The sequence below is a fragment of the Cnephaeus nilssonii genome (genome assembly GCF_951640355.1).
Source record: "Cnephaeus nilssonii genome assembly, chromosome: 9".
Classification (NCBI taxonomy): Eukaryota; Metazoa; Chordata; class Mammalia; order Chiroptera; family Vespertilionidae; genus Cnephaeus; species Cnephaeus nilssonii.
Window position 1 is genome coordinate 6,519,292 of NC_137080.1, and position 12,534 is coordinate 6,531,825.

The 12,534-nt window shown below is 43.4% G+C and overlaps 1 protein-coding gene across 2 annotated transcripts in view; it reads left to right on the forward strand.

The window, feature by feature from the left end:
* Positions 1–1,958: 1,958 nt before the first annotated feature.
* The window catches only part of TFB1M (transcription factor B1, mitochondrial), a 39,641-nt gene continuing 29,065 nt past the window's right edge, over positions 1,959–12,534 (forward strand). For both annotated transcript variants that reach the window (XM_079779712.1, XM_079779713.1), the window contains exons 1-2: positions 1,959–2,157; positions 4,751–4,902. In XM_079779712.1, coding sequence (XP_079635838.1) covers positions 2,025–2,157; positions 4,751–4,902 — 285 coding nt within the window. In that variant the 5' untranslated portion in view covers positions 1,959–2,024. The remainder of the gene's footprint in view (positions 2,158–4,750; positions 4,903–12,534) is intronic.

The window sequence follows — 12,534 nt, forward strand, 5'->3', positions numbered from 1 at the left end:
GGACCATTGTGAGGACTAAATGAAACAGTGACTATAACTGCGAGTGAATGCCTTCTCGGGTATAGAATGTTTAGGTTCCAATAAGGGCTCTGAATCAAGAGTTTAGGCTTTCAGTCTACATTTCTATGCCACCTTGGGCAAGTCATCTTACCTCTATGGGAGTCACATCCCAATTTTCTAAAGCTAGGAGGTGTGTCAGATTACCTCGCAGTTCCTTCTAAGATAGCTATAACAGAAGGCAGCTGGGTTTTCCATGTCATACCATAGTTACTTGGTTGTCCATTAGCTTTATTTTAAACTTACTACTCTGAGAAGTAAAATAAAAAAAATAAGATTCACTTGTGATCGATGCAGCAATTTGCAAAAAGGATTAGAAAAGCTAAATTACCCTATCTATCAGACAGATTTGATATTTCTTTGCTTTGTTGTTTTCTCTGGTATAATGGAGAGACAGAACGCATATTTGATCCTCCTTTCTGTACTTAGATGTAGCATCCTAGGCAAGTCAAATGACCTCTCTACACTGACTGCACTGCTTAAAAAGAAGGCTCTGGACACAAACTTATGGAATCAAATCCTGAGTCCACCACTTGTTAGCTGTGCAACAGCCTAGGGCAAAACTTTATGTTTTATAACACTTATTGAAGTAATAGGTGTAAAGCGCTCAGTTGTGAAGTCTGGGACTTTGGGAAAAGCTCAACGAATGTTGGCTATTATTATTATGTTCCTTCCCTTTCGTCCTTGGCTTTCCCATTCTGCGAGTAGAGGCTGAATACTTGAAGCATGAAGGGGCAATAAGAAAACTGGGGGAAAGTAAACAAGACAATAAGACTCAATGCAAAGCAGATTAATAGCAAGAGCAGCCATCTTGCAAGTCGGGAAGCTAAGATTGGATCTGGGTCCCACAATTTTCTGGCTTTGTAAATTTAAGTTATATGACCCGAGTTTTTGTTTCCTCTGCTCTAAACTCAGGCTAGTAATGCTTATCCTATTGATGTCACAATACTGTCAGTGAAAAGTTCAGGAACAAATATACACAAAAACACTTCCTAAAGCCTCATGTACTGAACAAGGAAGTTTTTCTCGTTGATGTATACATGTTAAAGGGGCGGGAGAGCTGATTCTGCTAACACCCTCTCCCTAACAAACCGTGCTGACACAGGCTGAACCCTCTGGGCGCATTCACCTGTAGGTGATTGAAGTAGCAGCCGCCGCCCTGGTTGCAGGTTTACCACGTGCCACGCATTGCACCAGGTTCTGAATTCGCACACCCGGTGACCTCTTCCGTTTAGGCAGACATTCTGTCCACTTAACAGATGGAAAAACTAAGGCTCAGAGAAGTTAGAAACCTGCCATCCGCCCTGCAGTGCTGAGGTCCCATACACATCTAACCATGAGACAGAGTTGTGTGTTTTTTTAATATTTTTTTTTATTGACTTCAGAGATGAAGGAAGAGGGGGAGCGAGAGAGAAAAACATCAATGATGAGAATCATCCATTGGCTGCCTCCTACACGGCCCCCCTGCCGGGGTCCGGGGGATCAAGTCCACAACCCGGGCCTGTGCCCTTGACCAGAATCCAACTCGGGACCCTTCAGTCCGCAGGCCGACACTCCACCCACTGAGCCAAACCGGCCAGAGAGTTGTTAGCAACCAATAGTTTTATCTCTGATCACCAGCTTTTCCGCAACTATTAGGTACGTCCACCTACGTCCAGTCAGCCCAGGCTGATGGCTGGGCTGCTCGCATCCTCGGACCCCCTCCGAGTCCCGGCCAACGCCCCGCCCGCCCCGGAGAGGCGGCGAAACGGCGGACCCCCTACCTGCTCCGCCTCTAGCCCGACGCTGCGCCTGCGCGCTGAGAGCGCCCGGATTTCCTGTCCGCGCTCAAGTTCCGGCCGGATACTGCCGACCAATGAGGTGAGCCCGGAGGCGGGCCCTAGTCCTCCAGGCCCCTCCTCCGCCGGGTGCGTCCTGAGCGGCGGGGAAAGGTCCGCGTGCGGCTGGGACTGCCCCCGCGGAGGCTCATGGCGGCCTCCGGGGCGCTCGGCACTTTCCGCCTCCCACCGTTGCCCACGATTCGAGAAATCATTAAGTTGTTCAAACTGCAAGCGGCGAAGCAGCTCTCGCAGAATTTCCTCCTGGACTTGAGGCTGACAGGTGGATGGCTGCCCCCGCCCTGGGCGCGTGGGGCGCGGGGCCTGCGCGCACCCTGCGGGCGGGCGTCCCGGGTCAGGCCCAGGTGTGCACGCGGCCCTGAGGCGGGCCCTTCCTCCACTTGCTGCGACCCGGCGCCCGGCAGACGCGAGGGACGCGTGGTGGCCTCTCGGACCCCCGCGCCCGGGCGTTTGCAGGGCTCTGCGGGCGGGCGGGCGGGCGGGCGACGCAGCCCCGAGGGGAGCAGGGGCGGTGCTGGGGAAGGAAGACGGGGAGAGAGAGGTAGGGGCGGTGCTGGGGAAGGAAAGGCGGGTGTGTTGACCCTGAAATGGGGCTGCACGTGCCGGCTCGGTTTACTTTCCGCCCGAAGTTACCCGAGTTTAGATTTGTGCGGGGTTGGTGTTATCCGTAACTGGTCGCCAAAGAGTGTCAAACGCGTCCTTGTTGCGTCTAAGAAGTCCTCGAGGGCGCCAGCTCTCCTTCGGTAAATGCACGTCGAACAAGCCCTGCAGGTGCTGGAGTCGCGAAGCCGGAGGGAAAAGGGCCAGGCCTGCCCGCGAGGGGCTTAGGTTTAGGAAGTTGGCGTTCCCGCTCCCGCTGCGCAACGAAAGTCACCAGTGCGAAGCGCACAGTTGGATGAGTTTTGCAAATGGGTACATTCCTTTAACCCCTGTTTCCGAGTGATGTTCCCCGGGACGAGGCTGCAGGAACAGATGACAGATGTGCCCGCTGACCTCCCTGTTGGAGCACATTCCGTTTTTGAGGTTTTGATACTCTATTTGGCCTCTCCTCAGAAGCTGAGAAGATCAGTACCTCCCACCCAAAAAGTTCAGTCGGTTCAGTTAAGCACCGTCCACAAAGCACAACTAAGAAGTTTTATTTCTTGGACTTGGAGCCTTTATGCTGCCAGTAGCAAGAGGACTTGGGGTGAAATAGCTTAATTCTGCTTCTGTTTTTTAATTCGTGGATGGAAGGAAGGTCCAACAACAAGACCCACCCCTACAGTTACTTGGTTCTGGTAGTAACCAGAACCAGCCTTTTCCGCCAGTCATGAGCCACATTCTAGGTATAAAGCATCCCTCTCAGGACTGAAAATATAGGTCTTTATGTTTTTTAAAGATTTCTTCATTTGTATTTTCTCCTTGAGCCTTTTATTCTCCCCCGGGAGTGAATTCCCGAATCTAGATACTCTTCTCTCTTCTATGGGAACCAAAAGGAAGGGACATTAAGGTATTTGTCTGAGGTGAGCAGCTCAGTGGGAGCAGAGAAGACGGAACCCAGGCTTAGCCAATTGCCTGTGCCGCTGTGATGGCATTTGTACATGAAGAAGGCACCGACGTGCCTGCTACCGCTCTCCACTTTTAAAAGTGAGAATGTTAATTCCCTCCATCATGCCTGTGCTTAATGTATCCCCTCTGTTCCCTCTGAGAGACCTTGGTCCGCACCCCAGCAAGGATCAGCTTTGGAATTTACACCTGAGCTGGGGCCCCCTGCCTTCTTCCCCTTGCTTTCTAGACGACCTGTTCAAATAAAACAGGCGAGGGAGATGGAAAGTGCAGAGGAGTTGAAGCGGGATAGTGAGCGTGTCCTGAGGACTTGTGAGAAAGCAAGGAAGCGCCTGTGCCAAACAGATGGCCAGCAGGTGCCAGCCCTTCCTGCACCTTGAATAGACAAAGCTATTTGGGGAGGGATGAGAGACTTTCTCGCTCCAAACCTACAAAGGTCAGTTCTCAATAACAGGAGCAGAAATGGGACTTGACAGTGTCAGTGAACACTGCCGAGAAGGGCTGGTTGTTTTCAGTGACTGGATTACCACTGTGCCAGGAGGCACACTGGCAGGGTTTTCATAGCTCGGTCAGTAAGCCCAGCCGGCTGTATGTGTTTCAGAGTGACCACTGGTTGCATTGAATCCTCCATAATCTGCTTTCCCATGATTTCTTAAGGTCTGCTAACTTAAAGAAGTAGATGAGTATTTTACAGTTTTAACTTTTCCATATCAACTTGCATGTTTGCAAAGCTTAAAAACCTCCACGGCTAAATTTAACTTCTAACTGAAAACGACCAAGAACCCCAGTTTCTGCAAGTCTTATGATCTGTGAACTTGTTGCCAGTGCCATATGGTCCAGCAGCCAGAGATCCAGAGGTAAAAATGGACACTGCCAGCACTTTCTGCCTCTGGATTTTAAAATAGCAACATGGAAAATTCTGAATGGGAAACGAGTCTTGTCCATTCAGATGTCTGATGCTCAACAAGTGTTAAAAAGCGGTGCATGCTTAACCAGCCCATTCTTCTTAGGAAATGATTGGTTTGGAGGAAGAACATAAAACACAATGTTAGGCCAATTTAAGCTGAAGACGTTTGTCACGGTAATCCTATTTTTTGTTAAGGGGCTGGTACTTTTCAACAGTGATGAGATAGGATGATGAACGGCCACTATGTGTTGGTTGAGGTTGAGAGTTAAATAATTGGATTCATATTGTATATAAAGGATTCGTTGATTAAGTAATGGCTGATAAGAATTTGTATTTATTTTTTAATGCCATACACCAAAATTTGCCAAGATAATCAAGATAACTGAAACTTCCTTTTCTCCAGATAAAATTGTAAGGAAAGCTGGCGATCTGACAAATGCGTACGTGTACGAAGTAGGCCCCGGGCCAGGGGGGATCACACGGTCCATTCTCAATGCCAGCGTTGCTGAACTTCTGGTGGTGGAAAAGGACAGCCGCTTCCTTCCTGGATTACAGGTGAGACACTGAAAGTGTCTTTTTAAAGACCCAATGGGAATCTTTAGGCCAAGGCTTAACCTTTTGCACTCGGATGTCGAGTGTGACTCGACACGGTTAGCATTAAATCCCGAGTAGAATAAAGGAATCGAGAAAAAAGCAAGCGAGTGCAAAGGGTTAAGCCTCACCATCCCTGAGGATTCGATAGGTTGCAGGTCCCCAGGCTCCATCCCAGAGATTTTGATTCGTTGTCCTGAGGCCTAGAAGGCTGCATTTCTAACGCATCCTCACGTGGTCCGTTGACCAGGATTGAATGAACCTGCTATTATAAAAACACTAAAAAATCTAGCTGTTTTGTGTCACCTTTTTAAAAATCTAGTATCTGTGGGCGTTATGGCCCAGCCCTTTAAAAATAAATAAGGGTAAATAATAGTAAAAATGACTCAGCATGACTTCTGAGAACTTCATTTAAATTCAGAAAATCATTTCTACAAGCGGAAGACGGAGAAGACATTGGCTTAATTGAGAGACTAATTGTTAAGCTTAGGCATTCATAGAAGAGCATTTTTAAAGTGAAGGAATGGAGTAGTACCACTTTGTGTATAGATTCAAGAAGAGGTGTGAATGAAGTGGTATGTGCATCTTCAAAATAGTTGGTACTATATTGCATGAGAAATACTTGAAGGAACTGGACACTTTACAACTAGAGAAGAGAAGCCTGGAGTGAGGGAATTCAGAGCCACCTCTCAAGGTTGGCGGGGAGAGGATAAACTTGTTTTGATCTTCTCAAGGAAAAAATTAAAACAAACAGGTGAGAAGTGAAGAAGGCAGGTGTGGATTTAAAATTAAAAGGGACAGCCCTGGCTAGGTGGCTCAGTTGGAGCGCTGTCCTGTGTACTGAAAAAGGCTGCAGGTTCGATTCCTGCTCAGGGCACATACCTAGGTTGTATGTTCCATCCCTGGTCAGGGCGTTTCTCTCTCCCTCAACTTCTCCCTCTCTCCCTCTCCCTCTCCCTCTCCGGCATTTCTCTGTCCCTTCCTATCTCTCTAAAAATCAGTAGAGACATATGCTCAGGTGAGGATTAAAAAAAAAATAGTAAGAAGAAGGGACATACATTTTAAAAACGTTGGCAGTGATCATTCTTCATCAGGGACACTTAATGACTGAAGGGCCTTTTATTCCCCCCTAATTAAAACTTTAAAGAGCCTTTAGTAATTTATTAGGTGAGTCCAATAGAATAGTCGAATTATCTGCATGATTATTTTCATACCTGAAGAACAGTTGGTTTTAAATTAGCACATTCTAATACATGTATGTGTATCAATGGTAAAATATTTAATTTCTGCCAGAACACTCTGAGAAAATTTATTTGAAAATCTAGGACATGCATCTGATTTTTAAAAGAAACCTAGTGATTTTTTTTTTCTTATTTGCTATATCCTGTTTTTATGTTTTACAAAATTTTATATTTACTTTGATCTAATTTCGCCAGTCTTTATTGACAGAATTGGTTTCAGACTTATAAGTTTATTTGTGGATATTATGTGGTACATATTCTTTGATCAAATGTGGAATTTAATATTGAATTTTTGCTTTGAACTGCTTTCTTATTTTAAGAACTGTATCTCAATTGGAGGTGGAAGTGGGGATATTATTTTTGGTAAGATCATAAGATGATAAAAAGAAACTGAACAGCACTACATAATTCTCTCAGACTAAATCATCTAGCCCTTTTTCAACATAGGGAATACTCATCTGATATTAGGCTCTTAAAGAGACTTCTTAACCCTCAGTCTCACCCAATATTACATGCAATTCTTTCTCATTGGGCAGGGAGGTAAATCACATTTCTGTCCGTCTCCATCTTAATTCACATATTCTGTCCGATTTAAACTAAAGATCTTTGAAGACAGACTTTAAAAAACAACTGCACCCTTTTTATCTCAGCTATGCTCCCCCCCAGCCCCTGCACTCCAAACCACCTTGCTTTACTTGTTCATTAGCTTTGCCATCATCTGATGCCATCTGTGTGTTCTTATGCGTTTGCTGTTTCTTGCTGCATCTCTACCACATGTGAGTGCCCGGCACATGGCAGGTGGTCGGTAGTGCCTCGCGAGGGAAATAAGGTTGACTATCTGTGTATCTATCTGATTAACGGACTAAATGTGTCATTTAATAATGAAAGTGAATAATTGTGTAGCATTCATTATCAAGAAGTTTTGTGCCCTTTTTCTAAATATAAGTAGGTTGATTTCAAGGTAAATTACACTGTAAAAAATGTACACTGTTGCTGTAGAAGAAGCAAGATTCTTGGTGCCTTGTGTGCAGGAAAGGAGTTTGCCTTAAAGAGAAATGTTGGATACCAAAATATCAAATAGACTTCTTTTTCCTGTAAAGAATGTCTCAATATGTAAAACCACTTTCCTTTAGAAGTACTAAATTAATCATAAAACCAAGTACAGGCAGGAGGAGAGCGATCTATTTTAAGGATTCCATTTTAGTGACTTCTAAGCTCATAGAATTACTTTTTAAAGAAATTGTAATAATTTATAAAATGTCTTCTAGTTGGAAGTATGTCATTTGTAGCTTAATTCAGTTCTTATATTATCAGGAGGCAGCTTAGAGGAAAGAACATGGTGATTATGTAGGTCTCAGTATCAGCATGTTGTAGAGGAGGAAAACATCTCTCACCTGTGAAAGCATATAGTACAGTTCTGTGGTGAAGAACTCAGACCCGAGTGTCAGACTCTCTGGGTTCAACTTCAGGCTCTACCATTTACTAGTTTGTGACCTTTGTGGGTACCGATCTCTCTGTCAATTTGCCCATAGGATTGTTATGAGAATTGAATACTTCATACTTAGTAAATTTAGTGCAAATCTTTATATAATTAATCAGTTAAATTATTAATCGCATGCTTTATACACCCCTTTTAATTAAGGATTGATCAGTAGGTGCTGATCTGGAAAGAAGTATAGGAGAAAAGTAATGTTATTTCTTTGAACTAAAAAATCCTCAGTGCTGTGGAAACAATGGGGCTTAGAATTTCTCTTGCATTTTCTTCCAGGTTATTGTATAGCTGTAGCACTTTGTTTGGTGTTTTAGCGGTTTATTGAAGGTGTGTGGTATACGTCTTCACATATCCCAGTGTATTTTCGAGTGTTAGCATACAAACCTACGGTAGTCTACTTGCTTCTCTCCTTGTATGCTCATTGTGATACTTCCCCATATGGTACACAGTTCACCATACAATGCGATTTTTCTTTTAAAAGTCAATTCTGTGTTAAAGAGATTACTATTTTGTGTGTATTTCCATCTAGTATCATTTTCCTATTACCTGAAAGATTGCCTTTAGCATTTCATATAGCGTGAATCTGTTTGTAATGTAACTTTCGGCATTTATGTCTGAAACATATTTTGTTTTGTCTTCATTTTTTGAAAAACGTCCTGGCAGCGTCCTTTCACTGCTCTTAAGGTTTTGTGCCGCTGACTTCATATGTTTCTTCTAACAAGAAATCTGTCATCTTCATCTTTGCTCCTCTGTCTTTTTTCCTCTGGCTTTTATATTTTTCTCTTTAAAATCACTGTTTTGAGCAGTTTCCTCATGATGTGCCTTGGTGTCATTTTCTTCATGTTTCTTGTTCATGGGGTTCATTGAGCTTCTTGGATCTGCAGGCTTTACAGGTGCTCTCTGATGTCCAGTGTCTGTGTATTGTTGTTTCGACTGTTTTGTCCATTGTTTATTTAAGGGAAAAGAGTATATCTGGTCCCTTACAGTCCATCTTGTCCAGGGTAAGAAGTTCTAGGATTCTTCTTAACCTTTACGTTATATGCTTATTTTGTGGAATTTTCGAAATAGGAAGGCAGTGATTATTGTTAGTATTGTCTCTGGGTTTTATAACAGGTAAACAGAGTGATTATTTCTACTTGATAGACAAAGTGGAAAGTTAACAGAATGGAGACTCAAATAGGCTGGTGTTCAAATCTCAGGTATATCACTAGCTTTGTGACCTTGCGCTTATTGTTGAACCTTTCTTAGCTTCGGCTTTTTCATCTGGGAATAATAGTTACCTTTGGTAGTTATTGCAAGGATAGACAGGAATTTATGTAAAGAGCCTGGTATATATTGCAGTAGCTGATCAGTGGTGGTTGTTATAATTACTCCCCTTCTCATCGTCTTATAAAGGGACATAAAATATAATATAGTCATCCTGGCAGAAGGAGCTGTTTTTAATCAGAGATGATAAAATTTTGAAATTCTTCCATCTCTAGCAAACTCGTAAAAGGGAAGACTGCTTGACTTTCTGCTATGAGATGATTATGTAATTTACACATGTAACTTACTTGATGTAGCTAAAACCATATTAATCATAACATAGACAAAAACAACAAGTAAACAAAAGATGGCTTACAGCAGAGTGATTTCCTGGCCCGCTGCGCCTCAGGTTAAAGGTGTAGAGATCAGTGCTCGAAGCAGACCCTCTGACAACAGCAAGAAGTAACAGTTATTACTGTGGCAGACAGCTATAAAAAGCAAATATAAAAACGGGGGGGCGGGGGGGAGCACAGTCGTCAGGGTCATAACCATTGAGGCCATTACTCTACAGGCAGAAATGAAGAAGCCATCAAGAACAGGGTGAAACTGGGTTCACTGTACTTGGCTTAAAGAAGAGAATTGTGCAATATAGTTGATAAAGATTTCCATATATGTCTTTTTAAGAAACACTAACACTTAAAGGAGTAAACGTTCATTGAATAGAAAATGTAATAAGTCAAGCATCTAATTCCTTCATGAGGCTGAGTAAGTGAGTTTCTACCATATATGTTCTGGTCCTGTTTAAAACGCAAAGCAAGCTGACCTTTGGAAATGCTGTAATCTTCAACCTCAAAAAGTCTATTGTAACGTCTTGAATTTTTTTTTTTAAATGGCATTTGTCTTTTCTATGTATTCTGATAAGAATAAATTTGTATTTTCTCCTGTCATATCCTCTGTTATAGTTTTTTTGATTCTCATATAGTTTACCTGACAGTTAGCCCAGCCTTTATTCAGCAGCATGGGGATTCTTACTGTGTCAGGAAGAAGGCCATGGTCCTGAGCTGTGTGGCCGGTGCTTAGCGCACCGTACAGTGCTGGCTGCCCTAGGCCCCTCACCGGGAGAAGGTGGCATAAAATGTGCAAGATGGCTATTTGATACAGTGTTTTATTCTCAAGGAATTTATCATTGTACCTAAGTTCCAAGAATTACATAAATTCTTTCATCATCAAATGAGATCACCACCAAAGTACCTGGGTGGGCCATAGTCACTCCCTGCGGGAAGTGTGCACCAGGGCCTTGACTGTTGGAGGAGAGGATTTTAGTGAGCACATGCGGGCACTTCTGCCTTTGTCTCCTCCTTTTAGTGAAGGCCCTCTCCCTTATGTGGGGCCGCGGACGCTTTACAAAACCTAACACCAGGAAAACCATTTTCTCTCTTGGAGACGTGGTGTAATTACTTCCCTAGAGAGTCAGAATTCTATAATTCTGTGTGTTGGTCATGAGAGCTAGGATTTAAAGAGTCCTTTTACTCTAAGCCAAGCATGTCAAATTTGCGGCCCAGCCAATATAAGGTATGTAAGAAACGTTTTAATAAAAATGTTGTAACTTAATTTTTACAATATCCTGTTATACATAACTAGAGGCCTGATGCACGAAAATTCATGCACTGGAGGAGGTGGGGGTATCCCCTCAGCCCGGCCTGTGCACTCTCATAATCTGGGAGTCCTCAGGGGATGTCCTACTGACGGCCAAAGCTGCGGTCTGGCCTCCCTCTGCAGGAGGAGTCCGGACGGGTGATCAAGGGATGGCACCGCCCCCATCACCCCACCATCGCTGGCCCTGGCCTCCCTCTGCAGGAGGCGACTGGACAGGCCGATCAGGGGACAGTGCCAGCCTTCCCCCCCACCCCCGCCCATCGCCCCTGCACTGCCACTGGTCACTGCTCCCCGCACCCCCCATCACCATTCCCTTCCTCTGCCCGCTGGCACATGCCTTGGCTGGCCTGGCGCCACCTGCTCGCTCGCCCTGCCCCCCACTGACTGGTCGTTCCGCTATTTGGTCGATTTGCATATTACGCTTTTATTATACAGCATTATTAATAACGAACTACAACTTTCGCTAATGACTGATTACTATAATCTTGTTGCATTCATTTCCCTTATGTGCCTTACGCACAGGCGCACCATTTCTCTCCACTAATACCAGCAGCAAATACTTTAGCAGCCGATTGCCACGTTATTAGTCTTGCACTGACTTGTTTGGTGTGTGCAACAATTTCGCTTTCGGAGAACAAGAAAAATAGGTTTATTTGCGTGATGCTTATTAATTTGTGCAGTTATTCAGTGTCTGGTAAGTTAATGTTCAAGAAAAAAATATTAATTTTTATTAAAATTTTCTGTTATTTTATGTTAACGATTCCTCATTTATTTCAGCCCTTTGTATTCAGCATGTCTTTATCAAAATAAACCTACGTTTCTATGAAAATTGAAGCTTTTGTTTTTTTTGCGGCCCACATAACTTAAACCTTGCATATTTGCATATTTGGCCCGTGTTAGCCTTTGAGTTTGACATGCTTGCTCTAAGCTTACTTCTCATTTTGGAAGAATTTAGGATTGAAAACTAGATAGACAGTTTGAGAATGTCCGTAAGGTACACATTTGGCTGTGAGCAAGTGCCTGCACTCATAGTCCGCTGTGCCTGGAGTGTATGCAGAGGTAATACCTCTGGAGTTCTTGAGGGGCTATAACAGTGATCTTTCCCACTCCTCCATCATTCCCAAATATTATGATAATGAGACAGTCTTCTCTGTGAGTGGGTAGTTAGAAAGTGTCCCATTGCTGAATATCCTCAGGTGTTTGCAAGGCTGTTGTCTAGAGTCATACCATTTCAGTTTGCGAGCTTTCTCCCCCAAAGACCCTTCCCATAAAGCTGTGAACACCAGCATTCATCCCTTCTGCAATAGGGAGTGAGAAAGAGGAAGATCGGGCTCCCAAGTAGTCATGGGAGAAGTAGGCCTTGTAAAGAATGGGAGGGTTTGGTTTGTCATTGAAGGAGACTTCAGCCTGAAGGGGAATCAAAACATACATAATGGAATGTAACATTGAACCTAGGAAAGGAAGGTGAATGTGTTATATCAGCTTCCTGATAGGCAGCTTGGTGTGTCAATGTGGAAAAATGAACATCTCAAGCATGGTTGAGTTATCAGAGCATGTAAATTAATGCCAAGGAGCCTAGCTTGCATTGTTTTGTTTTGTCTGAGTCTTAATTACTAATTACTTTCTATATATTGACATTGTGAAACATAGGCCTTTAGTTCTGCCTCTTTGTTTTTGGTATGCTAATTTGTTTTGTTTTAATTATGTGAAACAATTATAGAAAAATTCTAATGTTCTTCATTGACAGTAAATGCTATCATTAAATACACAGTTTTTGTACAGTTAAGAGCCTGTTCCTTAGAGAACTATCTCCTTTTTTATTTATAGTATATTGAGGTTATTACGTTTTCTAAGATTTAGTGTCTGGAAATCATCAAATTAAATTTTAACAAATGGTGGTGATTTTAAATAATCCATATATATTTTAATATCAGAGGTGCACAGTCATTTTTGCTGAAGTAC